Source organism: Ambystoma mexicanum, chromosome 5p (assembly GCF_040938575.1).
Source record: "Ambystoma mexicanum isolate Mex_15411 chromosome 5p, UKY_AmexF1_1, whole genome shotgun sequence".
NCBI classification, from domain to species: Eukaryota; Metazoa; Chordata; class Amphibia; order Caudata; family Ambystomatidae; genus Ambystoma; species Ambystoma mexicanum.
The window spans coordinates 1,331,666,212-1,331,692,943 of NC_090930.1; the positions used below are offsets into that span (position 1 = coordinate 1,331,666,212).

The window sequence follows — 26,732 nt, forward strand, 5'->3', positions numbered from 1 at the left end:
TGATGTGCAATTACATCACATGTCAACAGACAGAGACACTTATCCACATCCAAGTCAGCATCCACCACATGCCACACCAGTGTTGACATGGCACAGGGACTGTTCACAATGGGAACATGCCGTAAGTGTCGGAAAAAGGAAACAAGGTCAATGAAGTAGAGAGAGTAAGTAAATAGAGTTGGAGATAGGAACAAGATACAGTGACCCACAAAGCGGGACAGTTGCATGGACCCATGGAGTGTGTGCTGTGTGTGGGAGAGTACCAGAGATCAGGCCCCACAACGATTTCACTCAGGAGTCCTTGCCATAGCTGCAGCGGGGATGTGCACAGTCTAGACATATGCACACTCACTCAGGCCCACTGTAAGGCATGTTGGTTGTCATCTTGGATGTTCTATGTAGCATGGAAGCACCTACGTACATGTGTGAATAGAGAATCTGTACCCTGCAAGGCATGAAGTGTAACTCGCTTTTCTTCCACAAACACATGTCTTGCAGAGCAGAGCTTGATATACATCAAGGATGCAACTAACAAGAGGGCATGCTGTGGTTTAATGTTGTAAATGTTGCATGTGTATGATAGTGGGGATGAGTACTGTCACACGTCCATGTTCAACTGATGTACAACACATGCATTGTATCTACTCTTGTGTACACTGAACAGTAGTCAGTACACCACGACATGGTTCACCTGCGGCAGTCATTCAAATGCAGCCAGCTGCGCACCACAATTATACATCTTGGTGATGCTTCACTACACGTACTCAGGATGCACAATCTTGGTCACTCACCGAGCGTGTCTTCGTAATTTTCCTGGCCTCCCACGCCTTGCACCTTCTCCATTAGAATTAATTAGCTCATAGCTTCTTCATGCTCGGTCAGCTCCTCCTCTGATGACCCCCCCTCCAGTTGACAGATCAGAGGTGAGGTTGGCACCCAGCTTGGACTTGGTGCAACAGGTGGGGTCATTCCAGTGCTTCACTAGCTGAGCAGCAGTGTGCTTCTCAAACTCTAAAGCGTTGATCTCATCCGTGACATGCTGCCAATGCACCATACGATGAGCATGTGTATGTGTGCTCTCCGGTTTCCGGCACATGTCATGGTGGTGCAAGCTCACATAGTGCATGAGTATCTGGAGTTCTTCATCATGGAGGTTCCTCTTCCTCAATGTGCCAGTGTCCTGTGCTGTGCCATGAGGTTGAGTCTGTTCCTGCTGTGCTGGCTTTGCCTTCTTGCCACGTGTTGTTGGTGTTGACCCTGTGTGATTGGGACCACTCTGGGCCCCAGATGCCAGACCACTAGTGGCCTGGGGCATGGCATTACCCCCCTTGTGCTGGGGCTGCTGCTTCCGCTGCATGTCCCTTACCCTTTTGGTCTGGGACAGCTGCTTCAGCTGCACATCTCTTAACCTTCTGGGCTGGGACAGCTGCTTCAGCTGCACATACATAACCCTTCTGGGCTGGGACAGCTGCTTCAGCTGCAGGTCCGTTACCCTTCTTGGCTCAGAGAGCTGCTTCAGCTGAATGTCCCTTACCCTTCTGGGCTGGGACAGATGCATCAGCTGCACGTCCCTGGACCCTTGGAACTGGGACAGCTGCTTACACAGGAGGTCCCTGGACCCCAGAGCTGCTCTGCATTCTGTTTGTAGCTTTTCAGAACAGAGTATCAAGCCACATATCTTTGAGCTGTAATTGGTTTCGAGGCAATTCTGCTATGCTACATTACCTTTGCAAGTAATGGCAACCATGTCAGCCCGGCTCACTAGGCACAGTAATGGAGAAAAGTATTAACGCCCCTTCCTGTGAACCACACCCTCAGCACCGATAATCCACACTGTCCCATTGCCATGGGCAGCATACTGAAAACAGTAGTATGTGGCATATGTGCTTTTCAAAGTACTGCGAGGGCCACAGTCCAGTAAAGCAGGCACAATCCTTCTTCTCTTTCCATTATCTTCTTTCCAGCACGCCTTCATTGGGTACTGTTAAATAGTCACACACGCATCCACCAATCACATTAAAGAGCTCTCCATGTAACACTTTCAGTTCTGTACAACAGTCCTCTGTGTAGACACCACACCCAGAAAAGTTAGTGCGCAATCGCTTAGCCTTCACAATCTAATGTCCATGCCCGCAATCCTCAAAAGCCTGGATGTGGCTTTCGTGCTGTGTGCGGGCGTGGGGGAATAAATTGCAACCAGGGTAAGGGATTTCTTCTTTAGTCATGCCTCTTTTTCGGTTTTTATAGTGTTTTGTGTTTTCTTCTCCTCCTCACATTCTTACAGTTAACTCTTCAATGCATCCTGTAGAGAAAACAAAAGAGCATCACCAATGCTCGACAAAGAAATGCCATTTGCATGGAAAAACTCTGCATTTCAAGAATTAATGCTGTCATTCTTACAGAAGAACACCCCCCGAGCTGACAAAAAATCACACATGCTTCAGTTGATGAGACACCTTCCAATCTCTAGCTGCGAACAAGATACATTAGGATAGTCCAATTCTCTTCTTGGTGGTATGGCTGAGAAAACCACCTGGGCAGTAGGAAAAGCCTCTTCACTGCATTCATCGACTTCTTCAGTTGATGGAACAAATGTGAACAAGCCACGTAACACAAATGCATGCCGCCGTACTGTACGACAACAACATGAACAGTTGCAAAACTGGCTACTTCTCTGCAAAGTGCAAGCATAACGCCAAAACTGCAGACATCGCCAGTGCACCACAATGCCTCCACTCCTTCCAAACCGAAATCGCCATCAAAGTCTCTTTCTTGGGCATACTTGTGCAGATCTACCACAAAGGCATCACCCAAAATCAACACAGTCCATCTCTCCATGTCAGCCTGCCTCACTACGAGGAGTAATGAAAAACAGTACTACTGCCCCTTCCTGTGAACAACACCCTCAGTACCTAATTGGATAATCCCCATAGTCCCATTCCCATTGGCCAGCATGCTGAGAAGTGCAGAGTGTGGGACGTGCGCTTACCCAAGTACCGTGAGGGTGACGCCCCAGTGAAGCAGGAGCAGTCCTTCTTCCCGTTCCACTATTTTTTGTCCAGCACTACCTCATTGGGTACTGTTAAATAGTCACGCACACATCCACCAATCACAGCCAAGATGTCAGCATCTAACACTGTCAGTTCTGTACAACACTTCATATCTACCGTTACACTTTCAGACTGCAAGTGTCATGTGATTCGAAAAGCACCTCCAGTAGAAAGTTCAGTAAAACTATCCAAGATTTCTGCATCCATATTTATCCTCATGGGCACCAATCACCACAAAGTAGAGGTATGAATACTTTTTGTACAGTATGTTTACAACTCTGTTATAAGTGTCTCTGAGCACGGCATCTGCCACTGAACTCCCATAACGTACTGTTTTTTTTCCCATCATCTACCATCAAGTTCCCACTTCAATGGTATATGCTTTCAATGTTTTCATTTACCAATATCAGCCATTGTAGTATCCAAACATGAACTCTCTTTTTCTTTCTGACAATGCTACAAATTGTTTTCCGCACTAACCCATCTCCTACATAAATCATAAACATATTGCACAAAAGGAATACTGAATGAATCTTAGCAAAGTAAAACAAGTGCATACAGTGCATGCACACAAACATGATGCCTGCCCCTTACCTTGCACACTTCAACTGTAGGCTTCTGAATTTCTCTATACAAATAGACCTTCTGCCACCATTTTTGCATACACACCACAACACAAAACCTTATTGAGCAATGCCTTAGCCTCCACAGTCCCATTGCCATGGATGCCATCCTAAAAAGGCCCGGATGTGACACATGTAATCCTGAAGCTAACGCGGAGTCCACAGAGATATCGTGCTAGGAACGGGGGGGGGAGAAATTTGAAACACGGTAGGGGATTTGGTCTTTAGTGGTGGCTCTGAAAAGAGATTTTTTTCTTGTTTTTTTATGTGCTTGCAAAGAACCTTTTTTTGTTTTTTGTCTTTACATGAGTTGCTGTTTTCTTCTGTGCCTCACGTTTTTACCAAATTCTGGTCAACGCTTATTGCACAGTGTAAAAGAAAATAGCATTGCCAATGGCAGTCAAAGAAATGAAATTTGCATGGAAACAGTGCATATTTTCCGAATTCATGATCTCATAGTGGGTGGAGAACATCTGTGCCTCTGTTTATAAGACACCTTCCGAGCTCGGGCTGGGGACAAATGACACCGGCATGGTCCAATACACCTCTTGGTGGTATGTATGAGAAAACCACCTTGGCAGTGGGAAAAATCTGCATCACTGCATTCATCAACTTCTTCAAGTGACGGAGCAAACGTCCACACGACATGTAACCCAAATGTAGACCTCTGTAATGCACCACGACAACATCAACAGTAGCGACAGAGGCTCCATATCTGCAAAGGTGAACCATACCGCCAAAACTGCACTCATAGAGACTGCCCCACAAAGCCTCCACTCCTTTCAAACTGAAATTAGCAGCAATGCCTTGTTGCACGTCATACCTTTGCAGATCTTGCACAAAGGCATCACCCACGATCAGCACTGCGCGTCTCTCCATCTCTGCCAACCTCACTACACAGAATATTGGGTAAAATAGTACTGCCCCTTCCTGTGAACCACACCCTGAACACCTGATTGGATAATCCCCACAGTTCCATTTCCATGCCACCATGCTCAGAAGGGCAGGATGTGGCATGTGCGCTTTCCCATCTACAGGGAGGGCCGCACCCTAGTAAAGCAGGGACAGTCCTTCTTCCCTTTCCACTGTTCTTTTTGTAGCACTCCCTCCTTGGGTACTGTGAAATATTCACACCCACATGCACCAATCACATCCAACACCTCTGCATCCAACACTATCATTTCTGTACAGCACTCTGTATGTACGGTTAAACACTCTGAGTACATGTTGCGTGTGCTTCCAAAGCACCGCCAGTAGAAGGTTCGGTAAAAGAATCTAAGATTTCAGCATCCAAAATCATCCAGAGTGGAACCCATCATGACTTTGGCCATGCACACAAGAGTCTAGGCCTTGCCCACCCTCAGCACAGCATAATGGAGCCATGTATGCAAACATGTGGTCAGGTACCACAATCCACAAACGTAAAATAGCCAGTGGCACTTCCACCCAACCCCCGCACCCTAACACCAGTGATATATGGAAACATATAACAGTTAGCAGAATCCACAAACATACCGCAGCCTCCGGCACCCCTACCCACCTTTGTTCACAAAGTATTGTGTTACTGCCAAACAAACCACAAAATCTTCATTAAAATTGGGCCTTCTCCCAGCAATCTGCACAAAGGAGAGTACCCAAGCACATAGAAGATCCTGTTGAACCCTCGCCTCTTCTATACTGACAGTATTTCAACACTGCACCCAGTGGGCACACTGCAGGACTTGGCACTTCAGCATCTCCAGCCATACACCGAAAACTATAGGATGTTCTAACAATCACCTCACCCATGGAACCAACACTATACGCATGTCAGCTCACTTCTGGTGTGCTACCAAGTCTAAAATGTGCTCCACAACCATTCTTTAAAGGTCACCACCCTCTGAGAGATGCAGAGTAAAAAATGCATGGCTGTGATGGGTGTGGCCCAAGCCTAGGCTCTTGGGTGCATGGCCTATGGCCTAAGGCCTTTGGCCATGCACCCAAGAGTCTAGGCCTTGGCCACAGACACCACAATATAATCCAGCCATGCATGTGAACATGTGACCAAGTACCACAATCCAGAAACGTACCACAGCTTCTGGCACTCCTACCCAACCTCTGCACCATAATACAGCTATGCATGGAAACATGCAACAGTTAGCAGAATCTACAAAGATAACACAGCCTTCCTGTTATGCTCCAGAGACTTTTGGAACAAGAACCACTAGTCCTGGAACTAAAGGTCACTCAACATTAGCCTTGATTAGCGATGAAAAAATACTTTCCCCCCAAGAGCACAGCCTGCAGGATAACAAATACACATGACAGGCCAGGGGCTTGAGTGAAAAGGCAGGAGCAGCAATAGAGCGAATGGAAACAAAAACAGACACTGTTGAATATAAGTACAAGCAGAAAACCACAGGTCCCAACCGCATCACCCTCACGTCCCCACTCTTACCTGCAGTGAATGGTGAAGAAACTGGAAACCTACTTGCAGAAATGAGTCCCCAAATAAGCAGAGTGAAAGCAGGGATGGAATGTTCATAAGTGGGTGTCTTGTGTTGCTAAAGACCTGTAGTACAAAATAGAATGGTTCCATGTAATAATGTTGCCACAAAACTATCGCCATACAAAAATATCACCGAAAAATTGTTGTTTTTTGTGGCAACATAATTGCATGGAACATGTAATAATATCGCCACGACATTTTCGTGCCGATATTATTTACGGCGACCATATATGTGCCGATATTAATACCTGATACCAAAAGAACAGTAGAGCATCTTTCATTGTAATCCCAAAAGTGAGCTGACGGTAAATGCAGCATAGCGTCCAATAGATCACTTGCAAAATTGAAGATTCCTCTGCAGAGCGTCCATCAGGGGTAAATCCAACAATCCTATTGGTGCAGGAGCCAGTGGTAAGTGAAGAGTTGTGCTGAAGGGACGTGTGGAAAACCGATAATTGGTGTAGTGTGCTAGTGTTGTAACCCAAGAAGTGCTTCATGAACAGCTGATCTGTGTGCTGGTAGTAGAATGTGAGGAGCGCGTTAGAACAGCTGTTTTCAATGCAAGCGCAGTTACGCAAAAGACCTGTTGAAGGTGTGCTGTCTATCACAGGAATTATAGTGAGTAAGGGTTCTCTTTAGGTAGCAAACACCAGACATATAAGAGCAAGCCAAAGAAGTCCAAAAACGAAGCCAGGAGTTGGTAGCCGTGAAGGAACTCAAAGCAGAAAGCCGTCAAGGAGCGTTCCGTGGAGAAGTCTGAGAAACGGTCCGGGTCGGCAACACAGAAACAGAAATCTGGAGGCAAGAGATCAGGAAAACGCTACTTTCCGAGCCACAAAGAGCAACGGTTTAGGAGCACCGAAACTGAGGAAAGGCAAACAAAAATAAGGAACGCAGAGACGTACGGTCGTGATCACATGACCGCCGTGCACTAATACTGCTGGGAAATGTAGTCCTGTCACTGTTGCGGTGTATGGAGTGTTGTGACAGTCACCATGGCAAAGACCAGGGTATACGGAGCGTAACCCTATGCAGGTAAGGAAAAACATGAGTCATGACACTCCGGCACCCCTACCCACTCTCTTTCACATACTATGGTGTTTCTGCCAACCGAACCACAAAATCTTCACAACAGTGGCCCTGCTCCCAGCACTCTATTAAGTGCACAAAACCAATACTTCATAGTGCAGTACTTTAGTCAGCACTCCGCATAATGGACACTACCCAAGCCGATAAAATATGCAGTTGAACCCTATACAATTCTATGCGCACAGCATTTGAGCATTGCACCCAGTTGACACACTGCAGGAGTGTTCACTCAATGAGCTCCAATCACCACATCCATGGAACAAACAATGTATGCAATGTTGACAAACCACACACACAAGACAACAATGTCAAACATACTTGCAACCGGAGCACAAAGTTGTTCGTGCAAGGCCTCCAGCCAATGCTGTAAGGGGCTACAGGCTTAGCACACACAACACACCACAGTACACGCTATGTTATAATATGAATGTCATGTGCAATGCACTCCCCTTCTGCAACTGACCTGCCACGAGTCACCACATAAAGAGGTCACTGCATGAGCTATCATGCTGTAACGAAGGCTGCGTGCATTCTCCACACAAGGTACTCGCCTCTAGAGGTACCCACGAATTGGCGCAGTATGCACGGATACTGCAGGCACACCACGTCTTCTTCCACCTAATGAGATATATCATATGAATCACTTCTCACTCCCCCACATTTTCCATTCCTTCTTCCCAACAACACATGGCATACAGTATGTTTTCCAGGCCCTTTTGGTGCCACACTGTCCACAGATAGAAAATGGCAGTGTAACCCAAAATTTTGACGTACAGCATGCTTCCCCCCAGCCAACCACCGGCTGCGTCCAATGTTTGCCGACATCACTGCATACTCCAAGCTAATGAGACTTTTGACCGGGAAACAGGGAAAAGGGTCAGCGGAGCGGAGCCAGGTGGCACTAATTATTTGAGACGTACATTTCAGTTCTTTGCAACAAAAGTACTGGTTGCATTTCCACAAAACATACAAAGCATGCTTTCGGAACCAAGCCCCCACCCCTGCCGCAAATTTGGTTAAAATACATCCTGCCCTTTGGGCTGTAGCCATGCGCAAAGTTTTTACCCATTCCATCTATGGAAAATAAAAGGAATTTGGGACCCCCTATAACTTTGCCCCCATTGAAGAAACCTCACCAAAAATTCAGATTGGGTCATATACTTTTTTTGCACAGTCTGGTGAGGATTCGTCCAGTGGGAGCGAAGTTATAAACTGGCAAAAAGAGGTCTTCCTATGAGATGAGCAACTTAACCATAACTACATGCCCACTACCGCGGAACTGCTGAACGTTGTACTCAGTTGACATACTGCAGGAATGTTCACTCCCTGAACTCCAGCCATGGACTAAACACTGTAGGATGTGCTAACAATCACTACACCCATGGAACCAACAATGTATGCAATGTTGACAAACCACAGACACAAGTCAACAATGTCAAACCTACTTGCAACCAGGGCACAAAGTTGTCAGTGCAAGGCCTCCAGCCATGCATGTAAGGGGCTACAGGCTTACCACACACAACAGACAACAGTACACGCTATGTTAAAATATTAATGTCATGTGCAATGCACTCCCCGTCTGCAATTGACCTGCCACCAGTCACCACGAAAAGAGGTCGCTGCACGAGCTAGCGTGCTGTAACAAAGGCTGCCTGCATTCTCCACACAAAGCACTCGCCTCTGGAGCTACACGCAAATTGGCGCAGTATGCACGGATACTGCAGGCACACCACAGTCTTCTTCCACCTAATTAGATATATCAGAGGAGCCACTTCTCACTCCCCCACACTTTCCATCCCTTCTTCCCACCACCAGATGGCGTAAAGTATGTTTGCCAGGCCCATTCGGTGCCGCACTATATAGGAATAGAACATGGCGGTGTAACCCAAAATTGGGACGCACAGCACGCTTTCCTCCAGCCAGCCACCGGCCTCGTCCAATGTTTGCTGACATCACCGCATACTACAAGCCAATGAGACTTTTGACCGCGGAGCGAACAGGGAAATGGGTCAGCGGAGCCAGATATCACACATTTTTTTAGATGTACATTTCAGTTCTTTGCAACGAAAGTACTGATCGCATTTCCATGAAACGTACAGCTCATTATGTTCTTTAAATGATTTTTGAGGATATTGTTTGTCTGTTACCAATGTCTTCGTGTTGAAGGAGCACATTATATGCTGCTAATGCAAAAAAGAAGCCTAACCTGTGATAGACATTGTTGAAAGCACAACCTTATGACCCTTGTCTTTGGAAATATTCAAGTTGCTGTGTATTTTTACTCTGCTGGTTGATAACATGCGCACATTATTCTTCATTTCCTTTTCAACTTCCAGCATTTTGTATGCCGACATTGTTGGATTCACCCGATTGGCAAGCGACTGCTCACCAGGTGAACTTGTACACATGCTTAATGAATTATTTGGCAAGTTTGATCAAATCGCCAAGGTAAGGAACTCACAGTTTACTTTATAAACCAAACTCATAAGCATAGCACATAGAGAACATGGAATGTTTAGTTTAATTAATGAGCACGTGTGACTTTGGCCAATTAAGTGTGGTTTAGATCTATGTCTTAAATTGTCATGTTCCATTACTTTTCCAACACAGTTTCAAAACCTGCTACTCTACTAAGAGAGCAGGGAAAGGTTAAGTAGGCCTTGGCTTGTTGGTCTTTAAAGACACGTTCAGAACTTTAAAACAATCATTAGAAATATGCCTGATTACAAGAAATCAGTCGGATTGGCTATTACGGTGGTATATTTGAACTGTATGTGCATTCTTTTTGCATTTTGTTTACCACATTCCACCCACATTTAGAGGATGCAACTGGATTGTGTACAGGAGAGCATTAGGTTGCCATATGTTTTCATAATGTAGTCATTGTCTTGATTTTATTATTTTGCTTATCCCTGAGATGGACCCTTACAAAAATGCTGTGTTCCCCCTTTATTGAAGAACAGCACTTGCAATTACCTTCACTACAGTTAAAAACCTTTACACACTTGCAGGGCTTGCCACAATGTTTACCCCCACCTCTTGGCTGGATACAAAAGTTGTAAGATGTATGTTAGCGCATAATCGGGTTGATTGTACGGGCTGTAGCATTCCCCATTCTTCACATGAGGCAAGGGAATGGGGACTTACACTTTCCGCCGTTGATATCTGTGGCTGCCGGGACCTGTAATGTATGGGTTAAAGGGCCTGCTGCGCAGTTCTGAGGTCATCCCAAGACCAATATTCCACATCTATAATTATGTACTCCTGATAAATCCAATCTTTTATCCTGTGTTAATACATTTTCCCATCACCTACACCATAGACTCAATAAGAAAGTTAGAGGGGTAGCATGACAGGTCATCACTATCTCCCTCCTTGAAAAGTGGCAGAAGGGTTAGTTGAGGCCGAAACATGTCTGGGGATGCTTGTTCTTGTGCAGAAGGGATGTGACCGAGCAGTTCAGGCTGGACTGCCTCTTTTGTGGTGGGACCAAGGCTGATTTGCATGTGGTCTTTCCCCTTTTGAAATGGTTTGGCAGGTGAAGAACGATGGTCTGGAGGGTTGCCCAAAGCAATGCCAGAAGTGGAGATTCATGCTAAACTTTCCAGCCATCACCTCTTTTGTTTTGGGGAAGCTACCCATAGCACTTCTCGCTTTTTCCTTAGAACGAGTACATGTTGCTTTAACAAATCAGAAAAGTGATAAAAAGCCTGTGGCAAGCAGAGTACCCATAGGCTTGTTTAACTCATAACCTTTATTATGGGGCCCCTTTCTTCTCTGGTTATTCAATGCTATCACTGGAACATCTACGGTACCAGAATGTTAGGGAAAAGCTGAAATAATTCCTATTTACAATCAAGAGGTGGGAAACAAACCCTTGAATTGGTGTCAGATTTTGCAATGGGACTGTGGGTAAAATATGTGCAAGGGGTTCTGTTAGAACATCGTACAATATAGATAGAGGATAATACTTCATTAGTCATCTGCAGGCTGAGTTGCAGGCGGGGATTAGCACTACAGACTGGGGGCCTCATTACACGGTAGGCGGTAAACCATGGTGCTATTAGCACCATGGTTGCCGGCGGTACCATACCGGTACCACCATGGAGAAAAGGGGAATTACCACCCTATTCCAAGGTTGGCGGGGCAGTAATTCCCCCTTTCTCCATGGCCCTTCCCCATTCCCATTTTTGCCCCATAGGGCTCAATGGGAATGGGGGTGGGGCTAATTACGGTACCGCAAATTGCGGTACCGTAAATAGCACCAAGGCCCCTTTGCGGTTCCCAACTTTAACGGCTGGTCTACACCAGCCGATAAGGTCGGGTACTGCAAAGGGACCTCGGAGTAAGGCGGTAAGGGTTTACCGGTACTGGTGCCCTTACCGGTACCGGTAAACCTTTACCGCCTACTGTGTAATGAGGCCCTCAGAGTTTATCCTAAATCATAGTGCAGAAATACTACATTATAAGGAAAAGGAACTTATATTCTATATTTATCGACCTTCAAAGAGCTTTTGATTAACCCAAGAACTGCATTCTGAGAATGGTTGGTTAGCTTTGGGTCGGTTTGCCGTTGTTCAATATCCTTGTGTCACTTTATACACACAATGAAGCCATTCTGCGATGGGGCTTGGGTGGTGAGACCACTGCCCCATTTGAGCTATAGAAATGTCTGTGCCTGAGTTGCGTTCTGGCTCTCACTCCTTTTAGCCACTTTATTATTTATGGGCTAAAGATTGTTGCTTTCTACCACTGATGGCAACTCTTTAGCTAAAGATAAATATAGATTCTGGATATTTGCTGTGATGATGAAGTATTGGTTTCCTTGACCCTTACTGGTGTGAGAAAGTAACTTGAATGGTTTGTTGATTTTTGTGATAAAAATGTCATGTTTCTTCATTGTGTCATATATGGTCTTTTAAGTCTGGTTGTTTCTTTCTAGTTGGTTTGGTCTCCAGTGTGAGAGTCTCCCATCAAACAAGTAAAGATCATTCGATTATCTGGGCCATGGGTCTGCAACCTTTGGCTCTCCAGAAGTTTTGGACTAAAACTGCTAGCATCCCTAGTCTGCATAATCAATGGCAGGTCATCATGGAAATTATAATCCAAAATATCTGGACATCCAAAGTGGCAGGCCCCCTGAGCATAAGGTTTATGGACTCTGGCAGCTGAACACCCTACCTGGAAAAATAGAACATGGTTTATGTAGATACAGTAATTCTACCGCAAGATTCATGAGGGAACATGGCGATGGAGCACCCACTCTAAAAATGTACAAACGTCAAGCTCACCAGGCTGCGCTTTATTGCCCAGAGCTTTGGGCCATTGCACTGTTAAAATCTTGGTGGTGTAAAGAACTCATGGTGGCAACAGTAAAGACAGAAACAAGTGATCACAGTTCAATGGTGTATATTAAACTGTATTGGTAGGTTGGAAAAACACCTAATCTAAACCTAAACCTAAGATGGGAGCAAGCTACTAGCATCAAATAATAATAAGCCAGTCCTAGTGGCGTCTTGTCAAATAAAAGGGCGAACACAAAAAAAACGATTGCCAATACTCACAATTAAATACAAAAAGAGTGTGGGATCGTGTTCACAAGAAAGAAAGACGTGCTCACAAACAATAAGTCAAGATGTTATAGCCAGGGGTCTCCCTTCCCCATGTTTTGAGCACGGGACAAGGCGGAACTCCTGAGCATGGCACATTCTCAAGCTTTTCTAGCTCGAGACTACAGTTCAATTCTCAGGTATCAGGTTCTTCGGTGGTTAAGTCTCTTTTCTACAAAAGTCTCTTGACTCTGAGGATCTGATGGGTTCAAAATAATAAAATAAAAAGGGGGATCCAAGGGTGAAAAGCCATCACCCACAGTACATGCGGATACTGTAGGTGATGGCTTTTCACCCTTGGACCCCCCTCTTCCAGGCTCAGACCATTCTTGAAGGTTAGCCTCTCTCTGTCCGGTTCACTATGGCTTTTACTCTCTAATAGCAGCCTCCCTCTGTTGGGTTTACCACGGCTTTTATTCACAATTCTCAATGTCTTTTTAAACAATCCACTGTGGACATCCCTCCATCGGGTTCACTCTTGTCAACACAATGTTCAATGGGGCATCATGCTTCACCCTGTTCTGTCAGCATCCCTCCATCGAATTATGTGCCGGTCAAAGACTTTCGACTGTACAGAGGGCTTTGCAAGATCCCTGTATGACCACTTTGACCTTTGCCTTGCAGCTCTCCTAGGGCCTCCTGCTATCGGTAGTTTCCACAATAGGGGAAACTCCCAGAGTCCATAGAGTGAGCACCCACTTGGTGTCGGACCCCTCTGCAGCTGGTTTCCCCCTTACTTTGACATTCGTGATATTCGTTCAACATAGTTCGGTTTCTTATCGAACCTCCCTTTGACTCACTGAGTGTGATGAACCGCTTGGCTTTTCTTGTCTTTGGAGTAAAGGAAGGTACCATGGTAGCAAGTGTGTCTCCCAGCCCTCATTATCAATGTAGAAGGGATCGGTGTACCGTTGACATCTGCTGCAACACACGTTGGCTATTGTACGTGGTCTTATGATTCCTTTCATGGAGGTTGTGTGGGTCTGGTTTGAAAAGGTAAAGGTTGCTTCTCTCTTTGTCGCCCCTTTGGTTCTTGCTGCTTTCTCCTCCTCTTGACTGCCACCGTCTGATAGATGTCTCATCGTGCGGTTTGCCTTGCTCATAGTGTGCTCTCGTGCTCCACTTTCTATCCCTGTGGGGAAGGGAAAGGGCCGTCTGGTGTGTGTGGTTCTGGTCAATTGCCTGACTTTGCTTCACCCTTGTGTGGGGGCATGTCAGGTAAATGGCTCTACTGTTAGTCCATTGTCTTTTGTTGTGTAAGAAAGTGTTTGTGATGGAAAAGGGGGGTGGGGGGTAGAGTGTCTGAGTATCCAACGTGGTAGGAAGGTGAAAAATTGTTATAAGAAGGGGGATACCACGTCTCACCCATTGGTGTCCCACCTCCATTCCCCCATCCAGGTGATCCTCCCGTACTGGTCCACCCCCAGGAACTGCATCCAATAGCGATGGACGTGTCCTGGCCACCTGGATGACAGATCCCCGGGGGCTACTCAGGGAGACACCTTCAGGTTTCTCACAGTGGTTACAGAGAACACCTTTTTAAAAAAAAGTTTTGAATTTACTAAGGAGAGTTCTCATGGTTCCTTTACACAAGGTGACAGGCTTAAGTTGTGTTGGTTATGTTGTTGCACTTGAGCCTTTTCTTTATTGGATTTGGAGTGCACCTTCTTTTGTTAATTACAGGGAAACATTGCATGACGTACTAAACAAGGATGAGGGAAGTAGTTTGTCATGGCTTCCTGACAACCATCAAATCAGCAATCTAAGCAGAATTCGGTTATAAAGAACTGCAGTGTGGCATTGATAAGAGTATAAGCTCTCCACTTAACAGCTATTGGGTCTCTGTAAATTGGTATTTGGTTACGAACAATACTTTGATTACATGAGATCCAAACTGGAATGTACGCTTTTTCTTAGGTTTATTTGTGTTGTTACACCATTGGCTATGAATACTTATCAATGGGGTTGGGCATCTTCTATTCAGTGTCCACACTGTTTTGGCGTATGTTAATCTGTCCTCTGTATACCAGCCTGAGAAAACTGTACTCAAGGCCTACATGTGTTGATTTCAGCCTTCGTAATATGTGTGCAGCCTTGCAAGTGTGCAGAAGAACAGATACCATGTTTACTTTTGCTGTAGTTATGTACTTACATGGTGCATGGATTAGTCTGAAGATTGCAAGAGATACTAATACTTAGGAAATAGAAATGTCTTGTAAATTGCTCATATATTGTTCCTGCATTTGATATGCTTAGATATTCATTTATATCCCTGCAACTAATGACTGTTTTTAATATGATCTATTATGAACATTATGTTTTAATGATCTATCCAATTTTTCTTGCATGAGTTTAATAGTATCTGCTTTTACTCTCGTGTGGGTTAGGATATGTCTGATGTTGAGCAGCATCTATGCAGAATTTCAGCTGATTATGTTCATGCTCACAATGAACCAACACTTTATATTGATATTACTTTTACTACATATTTTAACACTATTACATCGTTTACGTGTCTCTTGTATGTAAAAGGTGCCCTTTTCTTAGGAATGAATGTTATATTGCTTCATATGCTTTTGTGGCATTGTTGCAGAAAAGAGTATTTAAAGAAGAACAACATTATGGCTATCTTCACGCCATCTACAAAGTTAGTTCAGGTATCATCAAGAATTGACATTGGTGGCTCCACAACCTCACTGTCCTTCCTCATGCAGTAAGTCAAGCATTGACTAGCAGTCCTCCCCATCAGTATCCAATACATCTGACATACTGGCATAAGGGATTCCTGCACCAACAACTTCCCTTCCAAAGTGTCTGCAGCATCCCCAGGCATGGTTCAGCCTTGTTGATTGTCATCAGTGAGGAGTAGCTTGGACCACTAGGCCAAGCACGCTCGGAACCCACGTCTGGGCATACCCGTCACACTCAGAGAGACTGAAGGAAAAACAAAAGTTGATTGCTGGAAGGTTTTGAATAAATCACAGCCACAGGCACAGCTCTGGGCAAACCTCCAGTCAATCATGTTTCAGCCTGTCAAGCCATTACAGAAGGAGAAATACCATATGCAAATGAGGCTTGGCACCACCCCAAAAGGGGTGGTCTGTCTGCTAGGTCACATCCCTTCTGCACGAGACCGCGAGTATCCCCAGACATCTTACGGCCTTGTTGGGTGTCATCAGTGAGGAGTAGCTTTGATATCTATGCCTAGCAGGTTCGGTACCCACGTCTGGGCATACCCATCTCACTTGGGGTCACTAAAGCAAAAAAGCAAAACCAAAAGTTGATGTCTGGAAGGTTTCAATAAATTACAGACACAGGCATAGCTCTATATATAGGGGAGCATAGATCCAGAATCAGGTGTAGAACTCTAACCCCCCGCCCCCTTAGTATCACACTTTGTTGATTTACAACACAGCCCAGATGCCTTACTCTGGTGGGTCGTTGACATTGTGCCCTCTACTTCAAACACCACCAGCACCCTTAACCATAAGGAGGCATGGTGGGTGTTTAAGCTCAATTCTGGAACAAATGGTCTAAATGAGGCAGAACCCAGTGGACAGTACAGGTAAAATACTTTACGTCCTCCACTACCAACCTCTTACTTGGTATCATTATCAAAAACTTGATAGGCACTCTGATATGATATGATATGATAAGGCATTTGTAACGCGCCTATACACAAGTGTTTCAAGGCGCGACGAGGCAGGGGGGGAACAAGGGGACACAGACAACGATCTTACTAGGCCAGGTGTCATTCAGATCGCGCAAGTGCAAGGGTAGAGGGGAAGGGAAAAGTGCATGGGGGAAAGGGAGAGGGGAAAGTGCAGTACAGGGTTATTAGCATACAGCATACAGGATAAATAACAAGGGCCAGCTGGTGGCAAGTGCGAGGTAAGTGCAGACAAGTGCTGGGAAGGGAGGCTGTATGGATACAGACACAGTACCGTAGTGCAGGGGTTGCCGTGGAGGCAGTGCAGGAGAGAGTGGCTGGGCCGAGAACGGTGAATGGCCCATTTGCAGATTCAGTGCAGTTTCAGTAATATTAGCAGGGGAGAGGGGGAGAGAAAGCGGAGGCAAAGAGGAAGGTTTTGAGGTGCTTCCGGAACCGGAGGTGGTTCTCCTCAAGTTTCAGGGAGGTAGGAGGGCTGTTCCAGAGGGAGGCCCCTGCAGTGGAAAGAGATTTGCCCCCAACTCGTTGTTTGGAGAAGCGGCTGACCCTGAGGGAGTTGGAGGCGGATGAGCGAAGAGCTCGAGAAGGAAGATATTTAGGAAGAGAGAGTTGAAGGTATTTTGGCCCAAGGCCCCAGACGGCGTTGTGGACAATGCAGAGGGTTTTGAACTTGATCCTCGCAGTCACTGGGAGCCAGTGTAGTGATTTCAGTCCTGGAGAGATACGGTCCCTGGGCTTGAGGCCAAGGACAAGTCTTGCAGTCCTGTTCTGGATGAGTTGCAAAGGGCGGAGAGTAGAGGCGGGCAGATTAAGATAGAGGCTGTTACAGTAGTCCAGCTTAGAGAGAACCAGGGCTCTAGAGACAGTGAGCGTCTGGGGGAAGGAGAGGAAAGGAAGGATACCTCTGAGGAGGTGTAGCTGGTAGTGTGACTTCTTAGACACGTCGGATATGTGAGGAGAGAAGGAGAGTGTGGAGTCGAAGATGACCCCAAGGTTTTTTGCCTTGCATGTAGGAGCAGGAAGAGGGCCCAGAGAGGCCGGCCAGAGAGCAGCAGGGAAGGAGGGAGTGGGAGTGCCGATGAGTAGAATCTCAGTCTTACTGGCATTAAGGCAGAGGTCGTTGGCGGCACACCATTCCTGGATAGCAGAAAGACAGTCAGAGATGAGGGAAGGAGAAGAGGAGGCCGAGGGTAGCCTGAAAATGAGTTGGGTATCATCCGCATAGCACTGAAAGTAGGGGCAGAGAGCGGCGATGTGGTGGGCGAGAAGTGCCAGATACTGGTTGAACAGCCAGGGAGAGAGGTCAGATCCCTGGGGGACACCACAGGTAGAGAAGAAGATGTCAGAGAGGAAAGACCCCAGTTGGACCTGGGAGGGTCGATTTGAGAGGAAAGAGGTCAGCCACGTCAGAGCCTGACCAGTGATACCGAGGTTATCACGGAGACGGTTGAGCAGGATGGTATGGTTGACACTATCAAAGGCAGAAGAGAGATCAAGCAAAATGAGAACACATGGAATGTTAGAGTCAAGGTTCGAGAGCAGGTCCTCACGGATGTTCAGGAGAGCAGTTTCTGTGCTTCTGGCAGCTCTGAAGCCAGACTGATGGTCATGAAGACTACCAACACATTCAGCATGGAGATTAAGCTGGGAGATGGCCAGTTTCTCCAGGAGCTTGCCCAGGAAGGGAGTGATAGAGAGTGGGCGATAGTTAGCTGGGCAGGAAGGGTCGGAAGAGGGTTTCTTAAGAAGGGGGTGCACAAGGGAGTGCTTGAGAGGGGATGGGAAGACTCCAGAGGCGAAGGAGTGATTGCAGAAGTCAGCAAGGGCAGGAGCCAAGGAGTCAATGTGGTCCTTGATAGTTTTGGAGGAACAGGGGTGGACCTGTTTTGACGAGACTTTCATAGATTGGACTTGTCTTGAAACCTCGTCAGCAGAAAAAAGGGGAAAGGAAGAGAAGGAGAGAGGAGGGGTGGCTGCAGAAGAGCCAGAGGAAGGGCAGGGAATAGAGGGGGGGAAGTTATAGGAGGAGAGTGAGGACAGGATGTCCTGAGTTTTTGAAATGAAGTGAGAGGCCAGTGCCATGCAGAGGGCCTGGGAGGGGATAGGAGAGGTAGAGACTGCAGCAGGGTTGGCCAGCTCCTTGCAGATTTTAAAGAGTTCGGCCGAATTGTTAGATGCCACAGAGATGCGGGCTTGGATAAGGGCTCTCTTCTTGGTGAGAACGGAGAGCCGGTATTGCCTTTGAAGCAGGCGACAGGCCAGTTTGTCAGAGGATGAACATGAAGCACGCCATTTCCTCTCTGCCACCCTGCACTTGCGTTTAAGGGTGACGAGATCCGAGTCATACCAGGAGTTACATTTGGCTTTGGGCTTCAGGCGGATTCTCATGACAGGGGCAAGGATATCAAGAGTATCAGATATAGCAGAGTGGAGAGTGGAGAGGGCTGTGTCAGGGTGGGAGTCAGCCGAAGGGGGAGGAGGGGGCAAGAAGGTGGCAGCGAAAGCCTCAACTGACACGCGCTTCATGGGTTGGATGACCGAGAAGGAAGGTGGCAGTGATGGGGGTGGCTTTGCCTGTGGGGTAGGGAGGGTGAGGTGGGAGGAGAGGAGAAAGTGATCACTCCAGGAGAGAGGAGTGGAGAGAGGGACAGAGAGGGGAAGGTCAGAGGAGATCAGGGCATCAAGAGTGTGCCCTGCAGAATGAGTCGGCCCAGACGGGAGAATAGAGAGTGAGAGAGAGTCGCAGAGGTTGCGAAAGAGTCCAGAGGGGGGACAGGAGGCATCCAGGTGGATGTTGAAGTCTCCAAGAAAGAGGAGTTGAGTGGTTGAGGACAGGAGTGAGGAGGAGAGGTCCGCCCACTCGGAGAGGAAGGAGGAAATTTGACCAGGTGGCCGATAGATAGTAGCCACGGTAAGGGAATGGCTAGGAGAGAGAGAGAGTTGGCAGACAAGACATTCAAAAGAGGAGTAGGTCTGCATGGGAGTAACAGTGGCAGGAATCCACTCAGGGAAGATAAGGGCCACAACTCCCCCCGCACGGTTGGGCCTGGGCACAGAGAGGATCTTGTAACCATCGGGTAGGAGTGTGTCAAAGCTGGTGACAGAGCTGGCCGTGAACCATGTCTCAGTGAGACCGAGTACGTCAAGGTCAAGTTCCTCAAGAAGGCGGCAGATATCAGAGGAATGTTTGACGGCAGAGCGAGAGTTAAGAGTGGCAATGTGGAGAAGTTTGCCATCTTTGAAGGATTTCCGGGGAGGGGTACAGATCAGAGATACGCCCTGCGGAGGTGAAGAAGGAGCACGAGAGGGGGTGGGGAGGGAGGGAAGAGGCAAGTTAGTCGAGGACAGAGGAGGGGGCACAGCAGGAGAGGAAAGGAAGTTGATGAGGCGTGGGAAGCGTCTATCGAAGAGGTGAAGGTTGGCCTGAGGGCCTTGGACCAAGACGGTCCCATTAGCATAGACATTAATGATGGACCTTAGAGGAGTGGAAGGAAGCCAAGAGGACATCCCAACGGGTGCCACCATTAATGGGAGAAGAGGAGAAAGGAGAGAGCACAGAGACCATATAAAGGGTCCATAGGTCAGGAGAAGGCACGAAAAAGATGATGTCAGTGAGAGTTTCCTTGGAGGAAGCACTAGTGTAGGTGTAGCGATAGGGAGGCCTGGGTTGGAGACCAGGATGTCCTTTTTAAACTTTTTCCTACCAGATTTAGTGAGGAGAGCAGGATAGTCAATGGAGAAGCAGTTAGAAAAGATTGGTGAGATAGAGAGCACCATAGAATAGGAGGGAGTGGGTGGGGGAAGACAGGACAAGCGCAAGCGGACAGGAAGAGAGCGGCAGGCGTTAGTTTACCACAAATACAGAACATAGTAAGCGTATCAGGTACACAGTGGAGAGGCCACCTAAGTTTGAAAATCCTGCTCTTCCTTTAAACAGCAGCTGGCTGTATTTAGGCACTAATGGTCCAACATGGGCCACGCATTAGGCCATGTCTACACAATGTATTGAGCCCCCACATAGTATGTAATCTTTATATTTGACTAGATATAGGTTTTCGTCTCCCTACTAGCACTCAGTAGTCAGCCTACATAGTCCTTTGTGACACATTGGATTATACCTTAGAAACCAGGGTATGTGATTCTGCTATACATGCAGCTCTCTCAACTAGTCCGCACTAACACAGACATCTTTATAGGAGTGCCTGCTGGACTGACTCGAATCGCCATAGCAGCACAACGCAGATCCAATGTGCATGCGCCAAGCAGGAACACTACCTGCCCCGGCGCATGCGCACTGGCTCTGAATGACACAGCTCGATCTCGCATCACTACATCCCTCCCAGTACCGCATTGAGCCGTACATCGCAGAAGCTGCCCATTCATGCTTACCGACCGCCTGTCTAGGCAAGACTCCTCCCTGTTCCATGACTTACACAGCCCTCTTTAGAGCGTAGCATGATTACAATACTCACACATACATGAGTTTCCTTCCAGGATCTCTAATTTGCTGCTCCACAGTGGAACAGCATAGACCATCTGTGATGTGCCATTTCCAACTACACCACCTTTCGGACCATTTTCCAACATCGAGAGTGGGGGCTTCAGTTCCTCCACCCCGTCAAAAATCAGGACCTCAACTCACCTTTCTGATTTGGAAGTACTACATAAAAAGGTAATACTTCCCTTTCTTTTTAATTACCCTATCAGGCACACTGAACTATGACTGACAATGGCTGCACTGAATTATTCCTTCACATGTCTCCCTACAGCGCCAATGCAGTGGAGCGTGCACGTTTAGGACCTAGCCCTGAAGCCAGTTGAGAAATAACAGAAAGAGAGATCCTATTGATAACACATTGAAGGTTGGTGTCCTATTGCCCTGTTCACTTTGATGTTCTTAGTGTCACTAGATTTAACTTCCTTTTCAATGTCATGTATATATAAACCTTTTAATGCAAATACACACATAACAACACTAATGTTAGTCTTTTATATGTTCCTCCTTTAGGGAGACCTTTCCCAGTCCACAAAAGAAGGTCCACCAACTATACTTGCCGAAACGTCCAGGGACCTATTACTGTTCATGGATAGGCTGCCCCCTACACCTGAATTGTTGATTCAATCCCTGACTTAGACCTATTATTAGCCCACCCTTATGTGTCCGGTGTTGCAACTATATATCTGTGTAGATTGCTGAATTGTGACTGTTTGTCGACAATTGATTATATTCACTGAATCTTGTGGTAAAGATCCAAACCTTGACATTTTGCTGACAAATAATTCGTTGAAAATAAGCAAAAAAGAAAGACAAAACAACCAAAAATCTACAGCAAACTAATAAATGCTGGTGTATTTTGATTGAGTTAATTGTGTCTATTGCTCTGAAATGTTGCAAATAATGTACATGGTACACTGAAGCTAGGCTAATGTGTACATTATATGACAAAAACATGGGTCTGTTTGCTTAAATTAAAGACAAACAATAAAATACTAATGCAAGAACGCCCCCCACTTTGTTGCTATTCAGGCATAACTCTGGGCAAACCTCCGGACCATTGTTTTTCAGCCTGCCAAACCATCTTGTACTCATAGTGGCCCTGAATCATGCTGTTCCCATCTTCATCTTGTATCCTGGCTTGCAACATTATGTGTTACTACTGACTTCTGCAATTATATTCACTCTCCCCTCTTACTTCTCCACTCTTTTGACTGCTAACTCTCTGTTCTCTCCTCCTTTCCCTTCTCCCATCTCCTCCCCTTACTTTCTTCTATGCACTTACTCTATTAGAATTGTACCTGGACCTAGTATGATAGCAACCTTGTCTGTCTCCTCCCCTCTCACCTTACTGTTTTTTTCCTCCCCACATCCCCTCCAGCACTATCTGAAATGTTGTCAGGCCTAGTATGATAGTCACGTGTTCCTACCTTTCTGCACCCCTCTCCCTCATCTTTTGTTTTTCTCCGGCTCTACCAGAAATGTCGTCAGGCCTAGTGCGGTAGTCGCCTGTCTGTTTCCATTTCCTTCGCACTGTCCCCCTCCCTCCCTTATCTATGTCTCAGCTCTTGCACTATCTGAAATGTCATCAGACCGAGTATGATAGTTAATTTCACATCCCTACTGTTCATGGCCTCTAAGAATGTCATTGTATTTTCCCTTGTTCCCTCCCTTGCCTTGAAGCACTTTGAAACACAATGTGTATAGGCGCTATATAAATAAACTATCATATCATATCATTACAGAAGGGGAAGACCATATGCAAATCAGGGTTGGTCCCACCCCAAGAGGGAGAGTCCAGCCCAAATTGCTAGGTGACATCCCTTCTGCATGAGACCACAAGCATCCCTAGACATCTTTCGGCCTTGTTGAGCATCATCAGTGAGGAGACAGTGGAAAGTTGTAGGTGCAGGAAGTGAGTGCAAGAAATGTGATTAAGATACTCTTTGGGGTGACTAGAACGGAGGGGTGGGGAGAAGAGGTATGGGCAGGCAGAACATTTTGGTGTTTTTAAATGGGGGAATTAAGGATGAAAAAATGAAAGACAACAAAGGGGCTTAAGACATAGAAAACAAAAGGAGGCAAATAGAGACCAGAATGATCTCCATTATAATGAACTGTCTGGAAGGATTACCAACCTCCTCTAAAATCTGCTAAAGTGCCTCAAAGCACAATTTGCAGGTTTTCTCTGCAAGATCCTGATCCTAAAGCCTACACAAAATCCACACATGAACCCCCCAGAGCACACCAGTTCGTACTGGGTAATTCAGTTAATATATGCTTTTCTAGCACAAACCTACTCCAGGAGCAGTGGAGCATTGTAAAGGTCATAGAGAAAAACATGAGCAGCGAGAATTTTACAAGTCATCAAGTGTCATCATTAGTAGTGCCAGCACTTGCGTGTATCGTGGTGTTGTGGGAGCCATGATCTACTGCTGATCACACAGTGCTTGGAACATTGCCCATCTACTGCCTGACTCCTGACGGTACGCCCCATCCCTCTGGCAGACCGATTGAGATCCTAGTCATCCCCTTGGGCATGGGCCACGCCCCACGCTGACCCACCCACCAGAAACTATAACATCCCGCCTTGGGATGAATCCGCAGGCACAGTCCAGCTGTCTGCTGCTGTCCACCAATGGGAACAACACAAAAAAGAGTTAACCCCAGTCTAATCAAAACACCTAGGACCAATGGGGATCAATGAACAAAAAAGAAAGAAGACGGTCCAGTGCATATAATGTAAACAATCAAAAGCAAAAAGCATTGTATTAACATGTTTATTGCAAGAACCAATTATATACAATTAATCCAAAGTAATATAATCAAAATGCATACATGGTTAAAAACAAAACATCATCCCAAATGTTTATATATCACATGCCACATATATAACCTCACCCAAACATAACCCATACATCAATCAAACCAGAATAACAACACATACTAAAAAAAAAAATCACTGAAATAACAATAATTAGTGAACAACAAATGTCAGTGTCTAATCCTGTCAGGTATAAGCTTGAATGCTTATTGAAAACCTCAATTACACTGGCCCTTGAAAGAGAGACCTCCTAGATCATCTAGCACAACCTATCCAAAAGCACAATACAAAAATACATATTGCACAAACTAATTTCCTGGCCAACTCACGTTACGGTTTAAGGTATCGTAATTTTCATAAACACTGCCTTCATCAGGGCCGAACATGGCATTTTTCAGGTAGGGAAAACTCTCTTAAAAAATAATATCTGTGGGTCAGTCCATTGATGCATTAAAACATCTTTAAAAAAATGTGCAAGCATATTGGTGCTTACTCACCAACACCTACACATATTAGTTACGAAGGGCTCCCATGCCCTTACACATCAAAAAGCAAAACAATAAACCTGTGTGGAAGCCACCACCGACCCTATCGGCAGATACATGCCGCCACTCCAGCACACCCATCCCCTTCACTGAGCCAGAGGCCCCTGTTGCCACAGCGTGTACATGCCAACACCTCTGTGCACTAAGTAAGCTGCATGCCGCTATGTGTGACTAATCAAAAAATAAATAATGAACACAGCATCGCTGTCTGTTCTTACCAAGAAACTGATTTAAAAAAGATCTCAGTCGAATCCCATAATTAAATGGAAACGAGCAACATCCTGCAACAAAACAAACCAACCATGTTGTTTTTGGCCAATCTTACTAACATGGGCCACCATGCCTGACCCACACTTTTCCCATTATCTCTACTCTAATGATACACAGCTCTGTCTTTTTCCTCTTTCTCTTCCTCCAAACATTCTACCCTTACCTCTTGTCTTCGTGCAATTCAGTCTAGATTTCATCTCACTTTCTTCATCAAAGTTCCTCCAAGACTGACGTTCTTTGATCTTTGCCTTCTTTTCCTGCTTTCTACTCTCATCTTAAGAAACACCCGCTTAACCTGTGCATTTCAATTTTGTTTAACATTACCTCTGTACAGTGCTTTGGCGTATAGCAATATATAAATAAAACCAAAATCAAAATTAAATCAAATCATGTAACCATTAGCAATATTTATCATAATACAATATATGAAAGGCATGTTCACAAGATCGCCGGGATCTAGATTACACAAGCTGCAACATGGTGGGCTGCTTTGAGAGGGCCAGCTGAAGAGCCGGGAGGCCTGCAGGAGGGTGTTACCCCCTTGGATGTGCAAGATAATTAGGGACTGCACCATCATTCTGAAGACATGGGGCAGGATGAAGGGCTCCATCTTCAAAGTAGAGAGATATGATACCAAGCTGTCTGGCCCTTTTCACAATGGGTTTTGAAAAGATAGATTGCTTTCCACAATGCTATCCTCAATTACTCCGATTGGCCCTCTGAAAAGAACATTCTGCTCAACTTGAGGGATGGGTTTAGGCATGATCACTGGCTGCTGGCAAGTCTAATGGAATCCCATAGATACTCTAAATAGAGAGGTTTGTAATAGATTTAAGCCACGAGCAAGAGCAGGCAGGGGCATTGTTGTTTCCTAAAGAGTGCATGCCAGGAAATAAAGTCCAAGAGGCATGACGTTTCACAGTGCCAAGGTGGAGGAAAGATCTACCACCTGTGCAAGAGCGTCTGTAATTAGTAACATGCAAGAGTCTAACACATAATGAGACCAAAGTGCATGTCAGAGCATATGGTTAAAATTGGTCTGACCTAAAATTGTGGATTCAAAGCCTACAGTTACTTATGAATTGTGGTTTAATTCAACCTGGTGGTAACCAGAGTTCTGTAGATTTTTATATGAGGACTTCTGTTAAGATAACAACAGTTGAGCCTGAGAGTCCTTAGCTGGTGCAAAGAAAATTGTACTACCATGGCCATTTGAAGGAGAAGGAAAGCTAGTTATTGAGGATGACACCCACATTCTGCATCTCCATGTGTCAGAAGCATTATGCTTTAATCACTCAGCTGATAGCCAGGACTAAATTGATTGCAAGTGCTACAAAACAGGATAAAGTCTACCTTGCGAACATTGAGCAACAACGGATTCAAGAGTCAATGTGACATGAAAACAACTAAAATGTCCCTGGCAGCGTTGATCTAGGACCATGTAATTTGATGAGAATCTGTGTGCCACCCATATAGTTGTAAATATCCATACAATAGGAGTCGATGATTAGCATCAAGGCCAAAATGTATGTTACAAACGAGGGCAGATAAGGTAAACACCTTTAGGACTGGAAGAGGGGAATTGTAGTAAGGAGGAGTGCTCACTAATTGACTCCACCTTGATAAACATGAATGGCAGGATAGTTCTAATATTGGGATGTGGACCCCTCCATATGTGGGTTAAGAGGTATTCAAATGTTGTTTAACAATACAAAAACCCACATGACAAAAATATTCTAAACAAATTAAAGAACAAGGCATTTACAAATTCCCTTTGATGTCCAAGTGGGAAAAGCAAAGAAGAGAAATGTAAGAATCAATTGCAAATAATCCAAAGGGAATTCATTTCTTAAACTATTCTTGTTAGCAAAAACTATAAAGTTTTAAAATATCAGGTCAAATACAAATAGTCATTAATCAACGTTTATTTCACAAACCAGGAGACAACAATGCCTAACCACCCAAATAAATAATCCTAAATATTTAATTTGTGACTCCACAGTCACAGATAGATAAAACAGTGTAACCACATAAAAAAAGTGAAGAATCATATGTTGGCTAAGCATTTA

General features: G+C 45.6%; 1 protein-coding gene across 1 annotated transcript in view; it reads left to right on the forward strand.

Moving 5' to 3' along the window:
* ADCY2 (adenylate cyclase 2) overlaps positions 1-26,732 on the forward strand; it is a 3,241,403-nt gene that overhangs the window by 2,187,990 nt on the left and 1,026,681 nt on the right. Inside the window, exon 6 of the mRNA XM_069613724.1 lies at positions 9,587-9,698. Within this exon, the coding sequence (XP_069469825.1) occupies positions 9,587-9,698 (112 nt within the window). The remainder of the gene's footprint in view (positions 1-9,586; positions 9,699-26,732) is intronic.